This window comes from Engystomops pustulosus, chromosome 1, assembly GCF_040894005.1.
Source record: "Engystomops pustulosus chromosome 1, aEngPut4.maternal, whole genome shotgun sequence".
Taxonomy (NCBI): domain Eukaryota; kingdom Metazoa; phylum Chordata; class Amphibia; order Anura; family Leptodactylidae; genus Engystomops; species Engystomops pustulosus.
In genome coordinates, this window is record NC_092411.1 from 80,045,450 (window position 1) to 80,069,763 (window position 24,314).

The following is a 24,314-nucleotide window of genomic DNA, read 5'->3' on the forward strand; positions in this document are numbered from 1 at the left end:
TTCAAACATCAGAAAGGTTTTTTTCACAGGAAAAGGTTTTATTGACCATGCTAAAAAACATGTCACACAAAATATGCTGCCAAAGCAGCCATTTTGTCCTTGGGTTTTTTGGGATTACCTCTCCGACCTCTGCCCCTTCCTCTTCCTTGTTTTCTTCCTTGTCCACCTCTATGCATTGGATGTCGCATAGTGGCATGTTTGAGCTCTACCAGATCTTGGAAGACATTGTCACAAAATACACAGCCTGTATGCTGAGTTTGGTCTCCAGGGAGGGGGCTCTTGGCTTTATTAAAGTCAACAATCATAAGGGCGGCATCGCACACTTCACAGGTATCCGCGGACACACGCACCCGGTGAGCATTTTCAAAGAAATGCACAATGACATTACATTTATTACAGGACATCTTCCATTTAGGACCAGAGGTGGAGTCCAAAACCATAACCCCATTCTCACATTCCACACATTGGGCAATGCCAAGCATACTAAGTGAATGCTGGCAGGTTGGGTGAGTGCATTCATTGCACCCCATTCCTGTAGAAATATGAAGGGGAAAGGAAGATCAGTATTACCATGTAAAATGCTTGTACAAAAGTAAGTACAGGAAAAGGATGTTGTGTTATATACTTTAACACAATGGACATCAATGGTATCGGTCAGACCCTTATAATAGAGACTTTTATAAGGGTCCAATCATAGTCTATTACAGTGAGCGCTCTCCATACACCGGGAGCCGACGTGTAACGTCGGTAAGGGGTTAAAGGTCTCCTTTTTAACATATTTCACTGATGCGAGGACTCAAGTCCGCTGCAGTGCGCTTGCTCCGTGGAATCCAACCAGACTACCTTATGGGTTTCCACAGAGCAAGCACTATCGCGTGCAGCTGGCCTAAGCTACTTAAAAATGAATTGAAAGAAGAAACATGATGTACACACAAACCTTTTTTCATGTCCCTGAAAGGAGCATGGTTGTAGCAATATGGGCACAATGGATAGCTTTTTCCCCTTGAACCTGATGACCACAACACAAGCTCAAAGTCATCTAGTGGACAGCGCAACTCCTTATACAACTTGATTGTTCCATTTTGGGGCAAGCTATATGTCTCATCGCAGTGGGAACAATGAAGACGGCTGGGCTTCGCCTAGAGACAAAAACATTCTTAGTACAGGTAAAAGCATTCAGTTCAATATGCATCCTTTTAAAGCAGTGGTTCTCAACCTGTGGGTCGGGACCCCAGCGGGGGTCGAACGACCAAAACCGGGGGTCGCCTAAAGCCATCGGAGCCGCAATTTTACAGTGTTTTTACTGCCAGTTGCATGGTTTGGGGTCACCACAGCATGAGGAACTGTATTGCGGGGTCACAGCATTAGAAAGGTTGAGAACCACTGTTTTAAAGAGACACTGTCACCAACTTTTACCCTCTTAAAGGAAGGCAGGGACAAGATGTTCAGAGCTCCGGGCTCCTAATTATGCACGCCCCCGCACCTCCCTCTCACATGACATCACCTGGCAAGGGGTGCATAATAAGCAGCCCGGAGCACCGGACATTCCTGCTATCTATGCTGCCAATTGTAAGTTTATTTTCTAGGTGATCCTGGATCCCCAAGATTAGTCACTTTTAAAGAATGGAAGAGGAGTGACCCTTCAGGTGCCCCCATCTTAAAACTCTATAAAACCAGGAACGATGTGTTTGGTATCATCTATTATCAGACTGTGATTCTGGAATGTGAGATGAAGACAGGCAGAAGAGCAAGTATTAATGTTATCCATAGCAATATATATCCATGGGACTGCTAGGAGTCCTATCATCACAAGAATGGGGATCCTGTTCTCACTAATGAATGGGGTGGCAGAATATATTGGATTGCAGGATATTGCCGAGCACATTACTTGGTAAGCTATACCACTTTTGATCACAATCATTTGTGAAGTGTGCTCTGCAATTTACAACAATCCCATAGTATGCCAAGGACTGCCAGGAATCTCCCTTTTTTTGAGATGGTCAAGGTTCCTAGTGGTTGGATTAGATCACCTAACCACGTGAATAAAACACATTTTCTCACTGCACTGTTAATAGAAAAAGCCATGTTTGCATTTCTAACTTTACATTGACTATCGTCATGTCATCATTCAAAACACAGTGATGGCGGACTGCCGTTCTGGGGGATGGGGATATATTCGAGAGTTGGGATTTCGCTTTTCCTGACACAAATATCTCTTCTTAAAGTACCTTTTATTGCAAATCACTTACTTAAAGGGGTCATCTGGAGATTAAAAAAACATGACTGCTTTCTTCCAAAAACAGCGCCACACCAGACCATGGGTAGTGCTCGGTATTGTAACTTGGCTCTATTCAGTTCTATACAGTTGAGCTGCATTGCCTGCACAAACCATGGTCATGTGTCGTGTCGTCTGTTGGAAAACAGCCATGTTTTCAACCAGCGGACAACCCCTGACACAGAGATAAATCAGAGCTAAGTTAATCTCAGCAGCCATAGCCAGTAGCAAAATCAGTAAGAACCAACAAAAAATTGCGTGGTGCTGCACCTTCCCTCTTATGAGCTGTCCTTAACGGTCCTAGATGGATCCAGCAAACATCCACTATTCAATAATCCAGTAGAGGAAACTCATCTGTTTTATGACATTATCAGTAAAATTATACTAATACTGCACATAATCCTTGTATGCACATATGTTGCTGACATACAGACATAGTAAAAATAATGACATACATACCTGGATGTACTTCATAAAGCGATGACATTTCCCACAGCGAGACAATGGTTTTCCGGTTGCCGCCAGAGGGGAGAAGGACACTTCCATTAACTCGTCCATTCCTTAAGAAAAACAACAAGCTTTTATTGTAAAAAATATGTAGTTACATAATAATATATAGTTAAATAGCTGTGGGCATGGGGTCTCATCTCTGGTAACTAAAAATTTAGCAACTAAAGCCAAATAGGGGGTTTAAAGAGGTGACAACAAGCTTCCAGCATCTCATCAACGGAGATATTGGATGTAGGTCCCCTATTGATCCGATAAGGATTACCTCTTTAATGATAGATTATCAATATTTATATTTTATGTGGGCCACCACAAAATATAGATGACATTTGACAGTTATTTTTCTTATCCCCTTTCAGGACACTTACTGTCAGACTTAGGCATACTTATTGCCAACATTTGACCAGTATAGGTCGCATATGCTGATAAAGGCAGGATGGAAAGACATCGCAAGCTACGTCTTTCTGCGCCCTCCTGATGAGCGTCGGGGGGGGGGGTTTAGTCTCCAGGCATCATATCCCACTGTATACAGGCATCCACACAGCTGTAAGGACACATCGGAATCCCCTTGACGTGTCCTTACAACGTATGACACAAAACAAGATGTGAACCCAGCCTAACATGAATGCTCTGATTGGCCAAATATGCCTTCTTATTTTGAAAGGAAGTGCTTATTTCCCAAAGAACAAAGGATAAGGCAAGAAGAAAACTAGGTAGAAATTAGCACCCAAAACCAAACTGTGAGGATTATTAGGAATAAAAATAAAGAACTTAAATCTCACCTGCGATAGAATCTACAAAATAGTGAAACTTCCTCTTGAAGATATCCAAGGTGTGCTCCAAGACCTGATGGTAATTTACCTTTCCCTGAGCAATCAGATTAAGTTGCTTTTCAACTGCACTACGAATTGTGGGTAACACCAGCTCAGAATCTAAGAGAAACAGATATTTTAAGATAACAAAGGTCAATGCGAGAGGCGTTAACATTCATCTTTAGAACTTCCTTATTAAAGGGAACCTGCCTAAAACGCAGATCTAATACGGTTGAAATGTTTTTTTTTTGCTTTGTGCACAACTTTATTTTAACTGAGTAGCGATGTCAATATACCATGTAATATTTGTACAACTTTTACATGTAACGTATTAGAGTGTCCAAATTGTAATGCATGACCACTTGTTTTGTTTATGTTCCAAAAAAACTAAATAAAAATCATCTGATTTTAAAAAAAAAAAAAAAGGGGAACCTGCCTGACAGATTCTATTATTTCCATAGTGTTGTACATTGGAAAAGGGTTCTCACATTATTTAGCTTTTTTGAGTACAAACATGTAGAACTAGACTGAAAGAAGGACCCTGCCTGTGAGGGCTCACAATCTATATCTAGGTAAAGGGGCAGAGCAATGGGGTTATTGTGAGTTTTAGGTACTTCTAAACAGGTGCTTTTTTAGGTTTTGAATGTGGGAAAAAGTCACATTTTTGGTAGTGAGTTCCAGAGTTGGGGGATGTACAAGAGAAGTCCTGGAGACAATGGTGATAAGAGGGCAAAGTAGGAGAGAGAATTACAAGATCTTGAGAGCATCAGAGATTATGTGTGGAAGGCTATTGCCTGCTAAGCTCATAGTAAATTCATAGTAAGTCAGTGGAGGGTCTGGCATATAGGAGAGACAGATGAGAAAGATTGGAGGGGTCTTAGACCGTTAGATTATAGACAGATAAGAATTAGCAGAATTTGATCAGGGTATGGCCTAGCAATTTGGTAGATGCCAGCCTTAGAAAGCAATGGCTGCAGGAGATGTTCTTGAGATGGAAGATTAGACATATATCTGGGATAACGCATTAGGCATATATCTGGGATATTTAATTAACGCTAGGATACCAGGCACCAGCCCCTGATATTTCTCCCCATAATGTTTTTGCAGCAATAAAACAGCAGACAGATATATGGCCATAGGTCAAAAGTAAAATAGCTCTGAAAAGCCTTAGGTTATGGTTTTTATTTGACTAATAGCTGCAGTATGAAGAGAAGAGTGTAGAAGTACCGTGTTAGCAAAGGAAAATAAAAAGTATTCTATTATGTTAACTACTTTTGTGTAAAACTACAAATGTGCTTAAGGAATGATAACTTTTATTGGATAACCAGAAAAATTATATTTCTTGAAAGCTTTCAGTGCACATAGCTTGAGAGATGTTACATGTGAGAGATTAGTACATGTGGTAAGACATTAAGATCAGACGGGGCAATAAAACTGGAGGTTATGTTACACAGAGAAGGGCTATGGGGGGATGGCCTGGGATGGCAGGGGTCTGAAATCAGTCTTTTGTGGGGTTTGTAGTGACTGGAAGGTCATCATCAGTTTGAACTATTGATTCTGCTATTCTTAACCCCTTACCGACATATGACGTAGTATTACGTCACATGCCAGCTGTGGTTGCTTCTGCGATCTGTTGCCATGACAGCCTCGAGTCTTTCGAAGATACGATGCTGTCCGAATTTAACCAATTCAATAAAAAGAGATCAAAAGGCTGAACACTCCTAAACATTGTAGCATTGAAAATGTCTTTAAAAGTCGGAAAAAAAAAAATTATACCTCCCACATCTGCGTACACCAAAGTATGAAAGTTTTTTTCATTTTTGTAAAAGTATAAAAACTTTATAAAACCTATTCAAATTTGGTATCCCCACACTGACCCAAAGATTGAAGTAGACATGTCATTTAAGGCGCACAATAAAAGCTGTAAAATCCAAGCCCAAAAGAATACGACGCAAATGTGTTTTTTCACCATTTTCACTGCATTTGGATTTTTTTTCCTGCTTCGCAGTACATGTCATGGAATATTAGATACCATCACTATGAAGGGCAATCTGTTACACAGAAAACAAACCATCACAGAGCTCACAAAAACTAAAAAGGGCCTTGGTGGGAAGGGGTTAAAGTCACCTTTCATTATTAGGTCCTTTACATCTTTCTCACTGTGACCTGGTCTAGAAAAGTGTTTTCCCACAGGTATGGGTCATTGTAACGAAACTGAAGAATCCATGCAGCCACTGGTCTGACAAAGACCCAAGGTTGTCATGGCAACCAATCGCCAACCTCCCCAATGATATCAGGGAAGAGACAATTGGAACAAAGATAGAAGCACCCACACTCTGCTGTCTTCTAAATACCAGCGGCATCAGCAGGGTTGACACCCGCACTTGGTTCTAGCACTGACTGAGGGTATTAGCGGTGTGTGTTTGCTGCATAATGCAGCACACCCCACCGGTGTATGAAGAGAGCTCAGCCCCTGAACCCTCTTCATACAGCCCCTGTACCTCTGCGCTGTACATGTATTTTTTACACAAAATAATCATATAAGGATCATATAATATAATGTATGTGATCCATTTGAACAGAGTTGGTAAAATTCCAGGTACATGTTGCCGAAAAAACTTTATTTAAATGTCCAGAGCAAACTATTAGTGGTATAAGGTAATTCAATAAATCTATCATATGGCAACATAATCTTATTTCTAAAAATCTCAAAGTGGAAACTAAAAGAAGGATGGAGGGAGCTACAATTGCTGTTTTGGGGGATAAAAACGAGTTTCTCTTGTACTTACCGATTTTGTAATAGCCATGTACTAAAACAATGCCTAAGCTGGTAGGCTTTAGTCTGCGGCCACTTTCTACTGTAACATAGTTACGCTGGCAGATATTGTTGATGTGGACTGGTATACTTGCATCCGTGCCTAATGGATAAAAAAACATTGTATGCTTGCTGTTATACAGTACATGAACATGGTATATTTACTGTATAAAGGAGTGTTCCTGTAGCTGGTGATTTCTGCGCCTGTCTCCATTGCCAATTTCACTTTACTATCAATATTAGTTTCAGGTACAGGGACTCTAGTAATCTTATGTTATCCATGGCCTCCTACATGTGTAGAAATAAAGAATTACCAACCAATCCCATGTTTTTCCATCAAGGAGATGAGTTCTGCTTCTGTAAGATAATCCGGAGGGCATGTCTGCTTTTCTAGAAGCTTTAATTCATCTACAATAAACTTATCACCTCTCTCACATGACTGGAAACTTTCCTCCTTTGGAATTTCCAGCCAAGGCATTATTTCTGTAAACCCTGAAATACAGAAGTAAAGAAATCATATACATCTTGAACTTTAACAACAACAACAATTTTCCATTATAAATCTATCTTCCATATAAGCCTACAGTGCTCTAATTCCAGTCCCCTGATCACAAATCCCAGACTCAAAAGATCAGACATGTTTGATGTCAATGTGTGCAGCCTTTTCTCATGGAAGCTTTTTCCCCATTTCCAATTTAGAACATACAATACATGCACATGAACACCTAGCTAAACAATGCACAATTATGTACGGAAGGGTCAGCTGCTTGACTGACAATCATTTTAACTCAAAGGGGGAATTCATTAATGTGTCGTAAGTGCCGTAATGTGCAGAGCTCAACAACATTAGTCTTTTGCTGCTACAGATTCCTCATTGTGATGATGAATCTGTCACGGTTTAAGACTGGCAAGCTCTACAAGAAGCACACCCTCCTTATTTTATGGTGCACAGACTATTTCCCATGCCCCCTTTCCCAAAAACCACACTCCCCTTGATGTACAAGTCAGAAGGCGGCTTTGGCGCAAATTATGCCATTTGGCCAAAGTGGCCTAATGAATTCCCCCTAAAGAAACAAATAAGATTTGTATCAATATAGCATTAAGAGGAATGCATATATAAACAGTACTCTGTTAACACTATAACTCACTATTAAATCATTGAAAGACATTTGTTCAAAAGGATTTTCACACTTATCCTGCTGCATATCCACATTGCAGAATATTTACCAAGAGAGATCACTTCTTTGCAGGTCGATGTAAATCTCTCACAGCCAACACTGAACGCAATACTTGTCTGCAGATATTTGCAGTCGTAACTGATAGTAGCAATAAAATGTCGCGTTATATACTCATACAGTCTCCAAGCTTCACCACCTTAACGATAGAAAAGAAAATCATTATTGGATGGCAGGTTTTATTGAATATTCCTCATAACACAATTTGTAGTTACAAAACTAAGTTAATAAATCTGAAGAAAACAGACTCATTGAGAAGTAGGAATTACTATTATGTTGTTCTTGGAAGACAGAGGGTGGATTACTTATACGTTCAAGTTTTGGAAGTTCCATTTTTGAGCATGATTTTGGCTTGGCAGGAAAATGATCATGATAGAAGGAAATAGTTTTATATTTCCTAACATGTTTTTGGTGATTGAGCTTTAGCCACTTCTGAATAAAAAAACTGGGCATTGAATAACTGGCACCTAAGTTCAATCAAATCGTGCAGGATCAGCCGACAGACATTCATTTCTATGAGACTTTTATAACCAGTGGAGCCATGTTGTTTTCAGGACTGTCAGAAATATAGAGGCTGCAACATGCATAGTCACCTCTACATTTAAAGCTTCTGATGGTCCTTAAGCTTTATCCTTAAAGTGGATTTGGGTTCCAAAAGTGGGACCTGTGCACATAATGTCATAAATGTCTCCTTTCAGAACCAAACCAGTTCTTATAATAGTTCTCAATGACCCACTGACTTCTATTGGACAGCGAGTTTGACTAGGACAGTGATGGCAAACCTTTTGGAGACAGAGTGCCCAAGCTACAACCAAAAACCACTTATATGTCACGAAGTGCCAACATAACAATTTAAGCAGTAACTTATTGGAACCTGCTGTATCACAGGTTTTAATTGTATTGGCATCCTGAGTTCACCAATACAATTGAAAGATGAAATTTGGATTGTAGCTTCCCGCCATCTCTATCCGCACCTTCTTGCTCCTCCTGTAGTCCTGGCACCCAAGGATGTTGCTTTAAAATAGCACAGAGCTTGGCACGTCCTGGGCTGTATTGGATCAAAGGGGAAAGCCTTGAGTCCTATCTGACAAATTCTAAATTGGGGTGAAGGCCTGAGTGCCCACAGAAAGAGCTCCAAGTGCCACCTCTGGCACCCGTGCCATAGGTTCGCCACCACTGGACTAGGACATGCTCAATCCTTTGTCGATAGATAAGACATGTGCATTCATCCATTGAGAAGAATTGCATTTAAGTGCAGAAATATTCTGTATGTTTCAAAAAAACAACGGCACATATTCGTTTATGTGCTGCCCTTAGGCCTCATGCACACAAATCTTTTTTTTCGTCCACGTGGTATCCGTTTAGTTTAGTTCGTTTCAATGGACTCATACACATGAACATGTTTTTATGGGTCCTATAGAAGCTGGAGAAAATATAGAGCAGGCCTTATTCCTGCCTGTGTTTGAAGCTTGGCCCTTCCCGTGAAAAGCCTTGGGAACGTAAAAAATACGGATGCCACATGTGCGTTGTCCATATGTCTTTTATCCATAGTTGGGAATCAGTTGCTTTTATTCACACAAAAAAATAAGAGAAAAGACAGCAACCTACGTAACTCCTAGAAAATAATGTAGGTGGTGCACCCAGCCTGAGATCCTGGTGTGCATGATCCAAAGTCCATACAAAAATAGAGAAGGCCACAGCATCCAATGTGGTGAAGAAGGCAAAAACCTTTATTCACACAAGCACAAAAATAGCACAAGCACAAGAAAAGCAACCCTTCGATTCGCCATGACAAAGATGCTTTTCTTGTGCTTGTGTGAATAAAGATATTTGCCTTCTTCACCACATTGGATGCTGTGGCCTTCTCTATTTTTGTATTGCTATTTCGCACAATCACATGATCCTTTATGGAGTTAGAACAAGCTACTGACATCATTTGTCAGCTTTCTGTTTGACATATGAATGACACACAGACAGTTGAAACAGACCACAGATGGGTTGTTTGAGGCCCAAGAACACCACACATTCGGGTGCAGGTAGGCTTACACGCAGGAATTTACCAAGTTCTGCCTCTGTTGCTGAACGCATTGGTGTAATGGGGGGGTGGTCTCCAGCATCTGTTCCTTTTCTGGGGCGATTAATATTTTCAGCAAGCAAAGCTTTAACCTGAAAAGTCAGAGTGATGAATATTCAGTACAAAATCTACTTAGAAGCGTAGGTGTCATGCATTTGACTGGGAGGATACCTTCTGTGTTTATGGACTTGGGTCAAGTTCATTATGATGTAAACCATGTATACAAATAGATATTTGAACAAAAAGAATAAAATAATGACAATAAGCTGAGAGGACACAAATATTTAGAATGACATTTCTTACGGAAAGACTTTTATAATAATAAAGTGTAATTCATCTAATCATGAGAACAAATAAGGGCTTTACACCACTACAGCTCATGCTTCCTGATGTCATGCTTGCATGTGCTTCATTGGCTATGGAAATGAAATCCAATTCTTTTCATTTAAGTTCCCATACGTTAAAAAAAAAAAGCTATTCCTTTGTTTTTATTTTGCTTACTGTATCACCCCAGAATGGATTGTTGGCCTGCTGCCTCAGGGTCCCTTTCAGATCAAAGTTCTCAGGATAGTGTGTGGTCTCTGTGCGAGGATAGCTGATATAGCCTTGGGTGTACAATCGTTCTGCAATCTGCATTGTATGTTGCGGACCCATACCTAAAATAAAATTATATACATCAAAAAGAAAAGACAATTAACATTTAAAGGGTCAATGCTATCAATTTGCTGCAGAAATAAGAACAGGTTCAGTCATAAGAAGTTCATAAAGGGTTTAAAAATATACTTAAAAACAAACATTACCCAGTAACCTGTGTATAAGTAAATTATATCCATTATAAACTTGCAGTTCCCAACACAGACTTATCATTGCTGCCCATAAACAACTACAGCTTTGGCAAGCCCTTACATCAGGAAGTTCAGATTAGCTGTACAACCTCCGAGTTTAACCCTTTTGTGACCGAGGGGTCATTGATGCCTAAATGTCCAGGTCAATTTGCCGTTCTGTTATGTGCTCCATTAAATAATGATATATTTGGAAAAGCTTTACATATTAAAATAATTTTTACTTTTTTTCAGTACAAGTGAGACTTTAACATGATAGGGTAGGGTCCAGCATCCTTTTCCCAAGTTAAGCTACAAATGCAGAGGGTGCATATACTTTTGCAAACTGCAAGCCAAGTCTTTCCTGCAACTTCTTCTACATTCTGCCTTCAGATGAAAGCCTGGACAGGGGCACAATTTAAACACCTATACCTCCTGAACCCAGGAACCTGGAAACACAGAAACAGGAGAATCTCCCCTTTACTATGATATATAGATTATGTATGGACATTTCACCGAACCCATAGATAACCCCCCTTGATCACAGTCAGAAATCTCAGAAACAGTAAACTGCATATAAATATTGAAATTTTTTACTACAACTTAAAGAGTGGACATCTCTGGTTCTGTGAAACATCCATACACAATCAAAGGGTTGAGGAAATATAGCCATTTGAAGTTGGCTACTGTCAGGATGTTTATAACCATTCTTTCTGCACGAGGTATGTTCAAAAAGGACGTATATAGCCGTATGGCAGTTGTGAAGGGGTTAACAAATAATTTTTCTTTTCTTTTTTTTTTTTTTTTAAAGATAACTCCTTTAATTAGTCATTCTTCTAATGCATGCCCTTTACCAAGTTAACATACCTAGAGCTGAACTGGCCACCCTCAACATTTCCACAGTGTTTAATGCCTGAGGCCTTTGCTTCGCCTTTTCCTTTTTGCTGACAGATTCTACCTGCAGGAAAAAAACATGATTAAAAGTAAGCTTTGGTTAATACTCGGTTCCTAGCTTACTATTTTGTGGTAAATCATGGGTTTAGTTATACATTGTTGAAAGTATAATACATTGTGGCTGACCCGAACCCTTATATATGGGAAGTGCTCATCAATGAAGAGCGCCCTGTTCTGAGAGATGTTTATGAGGCTTCTTATTCTTAAAGAGGTATTCTGGCATTAACATACTTTATTTATTGTGAAAGAATAGAGTTTTACAGATTTCAAATATCCTGTCTACATAAGTCAGTTACCATTAAAGGGAACCTACCACCACAAATCTACCTATAGATGGTCCATGCGCAGAAGAGCAGGCCCGCGCCTGTGCGGTCACTGCTCCGAAACAGGCGCGGGCCTGCTCTTCTGCGCATGCGCAGACGGCAGGATCGCCGGACGAGGGCGCGCAGCTAAGCGGAGCTGCGCGCCGAAGATGGTGAGTAGGAGGGGAAAAGAGGCTACCGGGGCGTGGAGTAGCCGCCTCGTGTAACATCAGATGCGGCTACTCTACGCCCCAGTAGCCGCATAAGTAAATTTGCATAAAAGTCAAATAAAAGTTAACAAAAAAGTGTGGGGATGTGAGGATTAGCCCTTAAAAGAGCTATCCTCACGTCCCATTGATCCACCTACCACCCGATCTACCTTTATAGGTAGATTTGTGGTGGTAGGTTCCCTTTAAGGTCTGTAATGCACAATATGCCAATTCATAAATCTCTAACATGGAAAATATGCCGGGTGAGCACCTTTTCAATGACTTCAAGCACATATCCTGGAAACTATAAGTGACACTGGTGTCTTGTAAATATTTGGTAAGAATAGTTAAAGAGATATATACGGTACATATTTGACTAAACAATGTTCATAACTGAACATAAGTTGTGTATACTTACCTTTGCCTCTCTACTTGTCTTTGTAAGGTTTAAGAACATCTGAGCAATCTCTCTGTCGAAGACGCGGACCCGATCCCAGTCCAGAGTTAGTGGATGATCTTGGCCACGGCTCACCTGAATTGTAGACAACAAACAGAAGAAACATTACAATTTCACCAATATGAACATATATTGGGGTGCATGTAATACTGTATGTGTAAGGTAAGAACATCACACTAGAATTAGATTTCATACACCACTATACTCTCTGCAATAAATATCACAATTATAATTCTATCCATGGCTCACCTTGACTTGTAGAACCCAGTAAGTTTCAGGCTTGAAAGACTGGATCTTATCATGTCTCTCCACACAGAATCCCAATGTGGGAGTTTGGCAGGGGCCAAATGATATTAGGGAGCTATCCAAGTTGCCATATTTGCCCTGAAAATACTTTGTTTGAAACCTGTGTGAAAAGAGTGTTAATAGGTCAAATAATAAAGTCTAGTTACATAGAGGACCATACCCATCTTATACATATATAGAATATGTACAGGATATGTCATAAATACTTGATAGATGCAGGTCTCATCTCTTTGGCTAGGAATGCACAACACTTTCTCTACATTCATGTAGCAGTTCTTAACAGAGCGGGGCAGGCAGGCACTGCTACTGACATGAATAAAGAAAATTAAGCATGCATGGGCACCCCTGTACGCTTGGGGCCTGCAAGAGAGGGGTCCATTGCATCTAATACATATTTAAGGGGTATCTTGCAAGGAGTCTAACACATCTAAAAAAAAAATTATTTTTTTACACAGAGGGTATGGAAAGTATGACCCCTTTAAATTTCGCTCCACGTTTCATTGAAGCCAGAAAAAAATGGAAATGTAGATATTTTTTCTAATTTATTAAACAAGAACATCTGAAATATCACATGGTCATAAGTATTCAGACCTTTTGCTGTGACACTCATATTTTACTGACATGCTGTCCATTTCATTCTGATCCTCCTTGAAACTGTTCTACTCCTTCATTGGAGTACAGCTCGCAGTGCATGTCAAAGCACATGAGAACCATGAGGTCTAAGGAACTGCCCAAGAAGTTCAGAGACAAAATTGTAGGAAGCCACATATCCGGCCAAGGTTACCAAAGAATTTCTGCAGTAATCAAGGTTCCTAAAAGGATAGTGTCCTGCAAATTGAAGAAGTTTGGGACGACCACAACTCTTTCTGGCCTTCTAGCCAAACTAAGAAATCGTGTGAGAAGAGCCTTGGTGAGAGGTAAAGAAGAACCCCAAGATCACTGTGGCTGAGCCCCAGAGATGCAGTAGGGAGATGGGAGAAAACTCCACAAAGTTATTGCAGCCAGTTGGGGCTGTAAGGCAGAAGCCTCTCCTCAGTGCAAGACATATGAAAGCCTGCATTCAGTTTAAAAAAAAAAAAAAATGCATGAAGAACTCGACTATGAGAGATAAGATTCTCTGCTCTGATGAGACGAAGATTCACCTCCCAATAAGACAATGGCCCTAAGCACACAGCTAAAGTAACAAAGCAGTGGCTTCAGAAGAACTCTGTGACCATTCTTGACCATCCCAATTGAGCATCTCTGGAAAACCTTGAAAATGGCATCCACCAACGTGGACCAACGACCACAATCCAACCTGAAGGAACTGGAGAGGATCTGCTAGGAAGAATGAGATCCCCAAATCCAGATGTGAAAAACTTGTTGCATCATTCCCAAGAAGACTCATGGCTGTACTAGCTCAAAAGCTGCTTCTACTCAATACTGAGCAAAGGTTCTGAATACCTATGATCATGTGATATTTCAGTTTTTCTTGTTTAACCCCTTACCGACGCACGTCATAATAGTACAGCGCACGTCGGGTGTGGGTACATGGAGAGGGCTCACGGCCGATATTGCAGCAAATACTTACCGGTAACACCCGCAACGGGTGCTAGCACCGATCGCAGGTGTTATCCCGCCATATTGATGACAATCGTATATATATATACAGATTCATATAGTGTGGCGAATGCGCAAATAAATGCGAGGTCCTTGCGGCCGGCACCGCTTCATCTGCGCATGTCTGTGCACATGTTCCCGAAAGATGCTGACCTCGCAGATGCGAGAATGCCATCAGCTAGAGTTACGGACAGCGGGCGGTACATAGATGAATGACGTCTGCTGGGGGGCAGCCCCTCCGAGGGGGCGAATTGACTAGTCACAGAGTACATGTCACTGTAATACATAATTTATCTTTTTTCTATAAAACCGAGTATTCATACAAAAAGTGTTTGGCAGTGTACATACAATGCTCTATGGGGAGCGGGGGATGCTGAAAAGGGGTCTCCTGGTAACAGGTTCCCTTCAAGCTAATAAAATTATGGGATGTATCAAGAGAGGAATAGATTCTCATGATAAAGACATAGTTTTGGCCTTATACAAATCCCTGGTCAGACCACACATGGCATATTGTGTACAGTTTTGGGTGCCAGTGTATAAAATGGACATAGTATAGCTGGAACAAGTGCAGAGGAGAGTAATCAAGATTATTACAAGAGGTTGTTATGGCGGACTCTATGTATATCTTCAAGAGAAGACTGTATGACTTTCTGGAGACCAAATATATCACAGATTATGGAGCAAAACATTTGTTTAATTCTTAAAGGTTGGACTTGTGTCTTTTTCCAGCCTTATATACTATGATCACATCACAGATTTCTATATATACTTAACATTGTGCTTTATTGTGGATGACAAGCACAGTTAAAGGGTTTTTTTGTGCTAAAACATTGTTCACCAATTTGTACAGTAGGACATCAATATCAGATTGGTGGAGGGCCGATCAGCTGCTCTCAGCAGTTTATAGAGCTGAACAGCATTCACACAGCTCTCTTCTCGTAATCTGGTGAAGCACATCAGATCCTATGTACTTGAAGAGAAGCTGTTCCATTCTCTGTGTATTAATCAGTAAGAGCCGATGATCAGTGGGATGGCAGGTGTCAGGGAACAGCCAATATGAAACAGTCTATTTAAATTTCCAATATTTATATAACTTGAAAGTAAGGGTACATTCATATCAATTTTTTTAACATGCTGAGTAGATACATAGATGTATAAATATAAACTTTTTGCCTTATCTCTCCATCCTGCGGAGCAATATATATATATTATTAGGGGCCATAATAGCTTATGGGGATAGATGCAATGTATTGTATCCTCCCCTGACCATACTTACAAAGACGTCCCCAGTGATGCCACTCTTAATACTGTATAAGGACAGGGGAGAAACAGGATGAGATATAACCACTGTATGTGCACAAAGTGGTTTATATGTTAGCCCTTTATTGTAAGGAGATGTCAGAATCCGCCTTACAACAGAGGGCAAAAATGTGGTGTGAACCTAGCAGAAACAATTCTTTGATATAACCAAAAAAATTTTTTTTTATAGTAAAGGAGTTGTAATGTCCGTATACAAATACTCAGATAATTCCTTAAATATGAATGAACCTTGTAAAAGCACAGCCAATCCTAAGGTCCAGCTCCTGCCTTGCATCTACAGAAAGGGCTTCATTCTTATTGGGCTCCCCAAGTCTGTTCATAGCATTCATGATATCAGTATCTGTGATGGAGCTGAACTTGGCACGGTACACAGTACGCTCTCCTGTGTGGGCTCTATTCATCACTGGTATCACAGCATCCAGGACCTGAAGAATAGTAAAAACTAAAATAATACAGAATCTAATGCTATGAGAAAACCAATAAAGACTATGAAGCTCACATGATGATATGTCACATCAAGTTACCTCAAAGCAGATATTTTCTCCCTCTTTATCACAATCCAACCACAAGACCACAAAGTCACACCCACGTCCCTCCACCTGGGTAAAAAGAAGAAAATATATATATTGTATATTAATCATGATAATACGACTCTGTGGATACTGGAACGAGAGGCAATCTTTGGGAATAGTGAAACAGCCAGACCTAAGGGGTAGGGGGGGGGGATGTTTGTTTGTATTGTATAATGTTTGAAACTAACTGTACACTGCACAGAAGTGTTTATGATTTCTGTATGCTAATACTGTGAAGTTTATATGCTTAAATAAAAGTTACCTGATTTAAAAAAAAAATCATGATAATACAATACTTAAAACATTTTAATACCTTCTGTCCCTACATGTGTAATAGATGTTTTCGAAACGGTAAAAATGGGTTTTCTAACTAGATAAAGAAATCCATTTCCTCATTAAAAAAAATTAATTTAGCCACTTGGTGGCGCTGTTTCTGAGACATTCTCAGAAATAAAAGCATTGCACCTAACATGACAACTGTATGTGAATTTAACATTCAACATAAAAGTGTCAGAAAAACTAAAGAGTTTTATTTATTTTCTAGGAGAAGGCAGAAACAGTAAGAATTTAATCTCTCCCTCAGTTATCAGCCTTTACTACAGCTGACGCACACCTACCTGTAGGAACTTCACCATACTGAGCTTGGGATTGGCCTCCTTCTTCTCTGTTGGCGCTTTGCTGAACAACTCTGCTGGGTCCACTTTATCCCAGTTGTTATATTTCCCTGAAACAAACATTTCATAGCTTTAGGCAGAATGCCGAGGACCAAGCCAATTCTCAGCTGTGAAAAACCAGTTTTCCTTCTGTTTTTAAAGGCTTAGTAGAATCAATTTTTTTGGATCCTCATGAAATATAGTCTATGGGGCATATGTATATATTTTTTTATTTTGCGACTTTTTAAAGTTGGCTAAAGTAGGCATACTTTAGCAGTACCAAGTATCTTGCTAAATTTGCCGTTGTGATACACATCTTTTATTTTCTTTGTCTCAGTTTTTCAAGTTCTTTTATTTTGTTATTACTTTTTAGGTGCATGTATGGAACTAAGCATGGGGTCACTTGTACTTCGTTTTGCACCTAAAAAGTCTCTAATTCGCTTTTTAAAAAGTTGCAAAACCAAAAAAAAGTCTTTTAGGCCGTGGTCACACGTTCCACTATTGTTGCGTTCAACATGTTTAATGGTAAAATGGTGCATTCTTGGATCATAGGGTATTCTTGGATCATAGGGTATCTACACACATTGCACACATTGAGTTTGGCTGGTTTGAATCCGTTTGTCTTCCTTTGTGGTAGTGTAAGCAACTGTGAAACGGATTCAAACCTGCCAAATGCAAGGTAAACATGCAAAAATGCATGCGTATGTGACAGCACCCAAACGCACCATGTGACAGCACCCAAACGCACCATGTGACAGCACCCAAAGGCTGTGGGATTTATCCCAGTGCTGGTTTCTAATGTGTATAATGTCATGATTTTGCTGTAACAAATCTACACTTAATACGCAATATGTGCAATTCCCCTATATTCCCGATTGAAGAACATTTCTATGGGAACTTTCTAACAATTATGTGACTTACGGTCCCTCTGTTATTCCTACTAGAACAGTATAAATATAATGACAACTGGCTGCTACCTGTCCCTGTCCCATACTTGAGATGCATCTAGCGGTTTACAGTATTAATTTATTCAAAAAGTTCAAGAAATAATAACATAGAAACAACATGATGCAGTAGTAGAATACACTAGTTCTTACAAAAATAGACACAGCGGGGAGTATTTATCACTGCGCCAATTGTATGGCGTAGAAGCAGTGAAATAATTGCAAATTCTAGCAGTGTGCACGAGCGCCGGTGTATGATAAACATCCCCCAGTGTGAGTGTAATGGATTGTCAAATATGTAAAAGTATGTGTTATTGACTGTGTGGTTACACATTTAGGCTGCATTCACACGACCGTTGGGGGACGTATATACGGCAATGGGCGTACGGAGCGATATGGAGCAGCACACTGCTGTGCACCATGCATCACTATGGAGAGGAGAGGGTCAACCCTCCTTTTTTCCATTGAGTCGAACATATGCCCGTCTGGCTACAGCCCGGCAGTCATACAATCGTGTAAATGCAACCTTACATTGTATTTATATTGTCTTTAGGCTGCATTCACACTGCCGCAAGGGGGGGGGGGGTGTATATACGGCCGACGAATATACAGCCGATATACGTCCCTCATAGACGGCAATGGGCACGGTGCCCTACGGGAGCGGCACTGTACCGCGTCGTACCCCGGAAAAAGATAGGACATGTCTACCTTTCTCCGTAGTACAGCGCAGTGCGCCATATCTTCCCATGGAGAGGGGCGGGGGTGAGCTGCGCTCACCTCCTCTCCCCGTGTGCTACGGTACGGCGGGCAACAGCAGTGTGAATGTAGCCTCATTGTTTTGAATACACATCCATTTTTTATTTGTAAGATCAGTATTTTATCAGCTCTATCTTACTGGTACAGATAGCAGAAGATAGAAATCAAAAAATATTTAATGCAGGATTTATATTTTGCATGTTTTATAGAAAATTAATTTCTACCATAATAATCGCTAACAAGCGCATAATATAATTTATTCTTTTGAAAACCGTTTTACCCTGTTGCATTAGCCTAGATGGAAAAAACCTGATTGTGCCAGCAGAGGGTGCTCCCCTCCATTAGATCTCTACACCTCACAGATTGTGACTTGCCGCCTCTTTCTCTCCACAGACATGCAACACGTGGCTGCGAAACCTGCCCTTCCTTTTTTATTAAGACCTCATGTAGGGCCCTGCTACATGCTGAGCTACCTCATTAAACCTCTTCCTGTGCTTCCTGCACTTAGACTACACAGAGATGCATGGGAAGTAATTGCCTCACATCCATGCTCAGCGCTCTGCTAGGAAAATAGCTGCGGTCACACTACAATTAATGCAGGGAAAGTGCTTAGATTACACTTTTATTTTAGAAGGTGAGGTGCATGGACTTATGCTAATGGCTTCATCGTTTGTTTTGTTAAAACCATTATGTCAACCAGGATAATAGATGGAGGAAATACTGTACTACTAGGTTTCAACATTGTTAATACTCTATAAGAAATCAGCCTAAATGTTGTACAAAACACAATGAGTGTTGGTGCTGCAGCTCCCACTGTGCAAAAAAAAAAAACTTAGAAGTTTCCTGCATGACAAATCAAATGAGCAATGTAAGAGGTCAGTCTTCTCCATATAATTTGGGAAAGGTTATGAAATTAAGAATCTAAGAGCAGGGGATAAATTATTCATAGATGAATAGGTGAGCATGTCATAAACCGGTACAGGAAGATGGTGTTTACATATATTTTTGTATGAGGTAACCTATATACTCGTGTATAAGCCGAGTTATTCAGCACAAAAAATGCACTGGAAAACCTCACCTTGACTTATACACGAGTTAATAAAAAAAAATAAACTTATATACTCGCCCTCTGGTGACGCCTATGCTCAGCGCGGCTCCCCGAAGCTCAGCGCAGCTCCTCTTCTGTCTTTGGGCTTCTGCAACAGCCAGCATAGACGCGACCATGTTATCTGCCGGCTGGTGCATACTATGACATCAGCAACGTTTGCGTCATAGTATGTGGCAGCTGGCAGAGTGCATGGCCGCGTATATGCCGGCTGTTGCAGAAGACCAAAGAGGAGCCGCGCGGAAGACAGAAGAGGAGCCGCGCGGAAGACAGAAGAGGAGCCGTGCTGAGCATCGGGGCCTGACAAAGGGTGAGTATATAAGTTTTTTTTTTTTTTTAAGTGCGGGCTGGCTGTATACTACAGGGGCCTGGATGAATACTACAGGGGGCTGGCTGTATACTACAGGGGGCTGGCTGTATACTACAGGGGGCTGGCTGTATACTTCAGGGGGCTGGCTGGGCTGGCTGTATACTACAGGGGGCTGGCTGGGCTGGCTGTATACTACAGGGGGCTGGCTGGGCTGGCTTATACTTGAGTCAATAGGTTTTCCCAATTTTGGGTGGTAAAATTCTCGGCTTATACTCAAGTATATACGGGTATATGTCGGATGTTTTCCCAGGTGCATTGACCTCTGATGAAAGCCTCGTAACTGTAATGCCATGTCCAACTTGTATAGAGCAAATTGTATGTTTTTCCAAAATACACTACAAGTTTTAACTTTCTAAATAGTCAAAAAAAAATGATTGCAAAAAGTTGCATGGAGTCCAATGGATACTTTTAGCATGTGCACATGCACTGGAACAAGTAACGGAAACTTGAAGAAGGCAGACTGTTTTTTAACTCACATTTCTACTTTTCATCAATAAACCATTAAGGATCTAGCAAAAAAAAAGTGCTTACAATACTGGGAGAAGAGATCCAACTTTTCTTTTTAATTACAGGACAAAAGGTTGTGCTATGTAGGTGGTGCTGTTTGTGGAACTAATTTTGCAGACACAAGACACCAGAACAGCAGCGTGACTCCAAGCCCAAGTTAAAAGTTTGTGCCAGGCCCCGACTATAATGTATGGTTTATAGTACTAGTCTTCTCATATAGCAAAGTGACACCTTATGGGCAACCGCATCTTCTGCACCCCTTTTAGTTACACCACTGCGCCAGAAATATCTCAAAACTCTCCAGTGATTCCTATAATACAAAGTCAGACTTACCTATAAAATCCAAGCTCATCACATGGCCACACACAGATGTCATCTTGAATCTGACACTCTGCCCCATGAAAGTTCCTGGGTACTCGTGTACAGAGCATGCCCCATTCAAGCCTTTACGAGAGGTGGCACAACCTAAATGGAAAAAAACCCAAATGAGAACTGCTCCATGTATCACGTTAGCCCTTCCTTCTCATAGATGGTAAGCTCTTGTGAGCAGGGCCTCACTCCTCTGTTTTATTTTTTTGCATATGTACATTTTGTTTTATTTATTTGTATATGTACCCCGTGATCTGTAAAGCACTACAGAAAATGATGGCGCTATATAAATAAAGATTTATTCATATTCATGTTTGATAACTAGCATCGTGGTGGAAGTTTCTGTTTGACTGCAGTCATACAATGGGCCATTCAAGGCAGGTAGCTTCTGCAGCCAATTACTGGCCTCAGCAATAACCTCTACACAAACGCACATCACTATTGAGAACAGTACCATATTTTTTCGGACTATAAGGCATACCGGATTATAAGGCAAACCATCAATAAATGCCTGCTAAAACGTCTAGGTTCATATATAAGGCGCACCGGATTATAAGGCGCACCTGATTATAAGGATGAATGACCAGCAGGTGGCAGACCTGTGCACAGTTCAAGGCAGCTGTTGTCTGTAAGTACAGTTTATATATAAAAAGCACTGGACTATAAGGTGCACCTTTGATTTCTGAGAAAATCAAAGGGTATTTTGTGCGCCTTATAGTCCGAAAAATACGGCAACTGACATGGGGTTTGTGTGGAAGTGTCAGTGATTACCTGTGGTGACATTCCCTATATGGCACATCATGCGACTACAGCTGTGAAGGAGCTGGCACCGGAGGAGATAAGTTACTGGTCATGAATGAGAGCACTACTACCCTGAACAATGACCCAAAATGGCAATATTGTGTTCTAAAAGAACATGAAAATTGTATTACAAAAAGCATTGTTTTTACTTGTATAAATACCGTACTATTTCTAAAAACAATTATTTATGGGACAAAATAGCAAAATAATGAGTGCTTATAATGAATAGTTATCAAATAACTACACCCAGAGGTCGCATTAACGCCTCACCACGCGTCATAGAGTGTGATGAGGCGCCATTACCCCCCAAAATAATTGCCATGCGTAAAGATACGCTTGCCAATTATTCCGTGTAGTGCGCAGGCTGAGCGGCCCAGCGCACGCTGCAAAGGAGGGGAATGTCAGTAGCGATCGCATCGCGCGCCGTGCCGCTCAGCAGGATGCGGAGATGTGTGGGATTTGTGAGCGCTGACCCCGCGATGCTGCTGCTCCAGGTCTCAATGCCCGCAGCAGTGGCCAGCGGTCATGTGATCCCGGCGGGACCTGAGAGGAGTGCCAGGTGAGTGTGAGCCGCGGCCGGGGGTACACTGCACTCTGTGTATGCGCTGGGTGAGTGTGTGCTGTGTGTGTCTGCCATGTGCTGTGAGTGTGTGCTGTGCAAGTGAGTGAGTGAATGCTGTGCACTGTGAGTGTGCCATGCGCTGTGTGAGTGTGTGAGTGTGTGGTGAGTGTGTGCTATGCACTGTGAGTGTGTGCTGTGCGAGGGAGTGAGTGAGTGAATGCTGTGCACTGTGAGTGTGTGTGTGGTGAGTGTGTGCTATGCACTGTGAGTGTGTGCTGTGCGAGGGAGTGAGTGAGTGAATGCTGTGCACTGTGAGTGTGTGTGTGGTGAGTGTGTGCTATGCACTGTGAGTGTGTGAGTGTGCGAGGGAGTGAGTGAATGCTGTGCACTGTGAGTGTCTACCGTGCGCTGTGTGAGTGTGTGCAGTGCTGTGTGTGTTGAGTGTGTGGTGTGTGTGCTATGTGCTGTGTGAGGCTGCTGTGTGTGTGTGCGCTGTGCGAGGGAGGGAGTGAGCGTGCGCTGTGCGAGGGAGGGAGTGAGTGTGCGTTGTGCGAGGGAGGGAGTGAGTGTGCGAGTGTGTGTGTGTGTTGTGCGCGGTGAGCAGACAGATGATTTTTTTTTTTTTTTATTATATTATTTAGTTATATGTATTACCGAAATTTTCATACTCCTCCTCGACTAAAAATACTCCTCAAAAATAGTAAGAGGAGTATTTTTACCCTTTGGGAAAAATGTTAGTGCGACCTCTGACTACACCACACATCTATAAAAAATATTTACTTTTAGTACTGAAGCCATTTGGGTATTTATTTAGATCACCATTTATGTATTTTAATTCCATCACTTAGGCTAAATTCACACTATCGTTCCGTCTCTCCAAAAAAAGAATAGAGGTTTAACGTATCAGTTCAAAATTCCATTGACTTCAATGTAATTTTTTGTCTTCTGTCATGCTGAGTTTGGCATGGATCCGTTATCCATGCATTTTTTTTGTCAAACTGAGGAAAAGTACTGCAGCCTCTCATTTTTTCTGTCCAAAAAATGCATACATAACGGATTCCTTCCTAAACAGAACAATATGGATGACATACAATTGTCAATGGGATTTTTAAGTATCATAGTATATAAGGCTGGAAAAAGACGCAAGTCCAACCTTTAAAGGACACCTGTCATCAGGTCTGTGTCACTTGTCCTGTCACCTCTACCTGTTGGAGCAGCTCACAAGGATCCCATCCCTGCCTTTATCTAGTTATTTCATACATTATTCATTGTAAAATCATCTATTTTTTATCATATAAATGAGGCTGGTCACATGGTCAGAGGCAGTGATGTCACCCCTGTTACCCCTCCCCTCTCCTCCCCCTGCTCATGTCTGTGTGTAATGTATAGTAAAGCATGGCTAGTGTGTGCTGCATCCTCCTAATATACAGGTGAGAGACACAGACATCAGCTACACATGAATCTGACATGTTCTGCTGTAACATGGCTGCAGCCTGGAGCTGCTGTATCTCTCCTAAACACACACACATGCACACACAGGCTGCAGGGGGCGTGGCCACCAGCACCAGGAAGCACATCATTATACAGCCTCACATCATTATACAGGCTGTCAGTCATGTTTTGGGGGTGTGGATGTGCCTCCCACTCATGAATAGAGTGGACAGCTTGAATATGCTAATGCTTCATTGGACATTTCACAGGTCATTTGCATACAGCTTTAGGACCTCATTGCTTAGGTTTACAGGCATGTAGAGGGACAATGAAGGGATAGAGGCAATGCTCTCTAATGGCAGTTTATGAAAATATATTTAGTTTAGGGGGTTATTTTGCATGACGGGTTCTCTTTAAGAATTAAATAAATGTTTTTTCCCATAACCTCTCTTGAACATGTAAGCGATACGTTAAACAACGTAAGAACAGTAGTTCGAAATGAGCTTACGATGTTAATATCCATGATTCTGAGGGTAAATAATTTTATAGTCTGCCCAT

The 24,314-nt window shown here is 41.1% G+C and overlaps 1 protein-coding gene across 2 annotated transcripts in view; it reads right to left on the reverse strand.

The window, feature by feature from the left end:
• TOP3B (DNA topoisomerase III beta) overlaps positions 1–24,314 on the reverse strand; it is a 28,767-nt gene continuing 4,453 nt past the window's right edge. For both annotated transcript variants that reach the window (XM_072144574.1, XM_072144583.1), the window contains 16 exons: positions 20,927–21,058; positions 16,876–16,982; positions 16,211–16,285; positions 15,915–16,111; positions 12,711–12,867; positions 12,423–12,536; positions 11,407–11,497; positions 10,220–10,374; positions 9,705–9,810; positions 7,637–7,783; positions 6,728–6,901; positions 6,384–6,512; positions 3,565–3,714; positions 2,735–2,835; positions 938–1,139; positions 1–532 (listed from right to left, as the gene is read on the reverse strand). In XM_072144574.1, the coding sequence (XP_072000675.1) occupies positions 63–532; positions 938–1,139; positions 2,735–2,835; positions 3,565–3,714; positions 6,384–6,512; positions 6,728–6,901; positions 7,637–7,783; positions 9,705–9,810; positions 10,220–10,374; positions 11,407–11,497; positions 12,423–12,536; positions 12,711–12,867; positions 15,915–16,111; positions 16,211–16,285; positions 16,876–16,982; positions 20,927–21,058 (2,507 nt within the window). In that variant the 3' untranslated portion in view covers positions 1–62. The remainder of the gene's footprint in view (positions 533–937; positions 1,140–2,734; positions 2,836–3,564; positions 3,715–6,383; positions 6,513–6,727; positions 6,902–7,636; positions 7,784–9,704; positions 9,811–10,219; positions 10,375–11,406; positions 11,498–12,422; positions 12,537–12,710; positions 12,868–15,914; positions 16,112–16,210; positions 16,286–16,875; positions 16,983–20,926; positions 21,059–24,314) is intronic.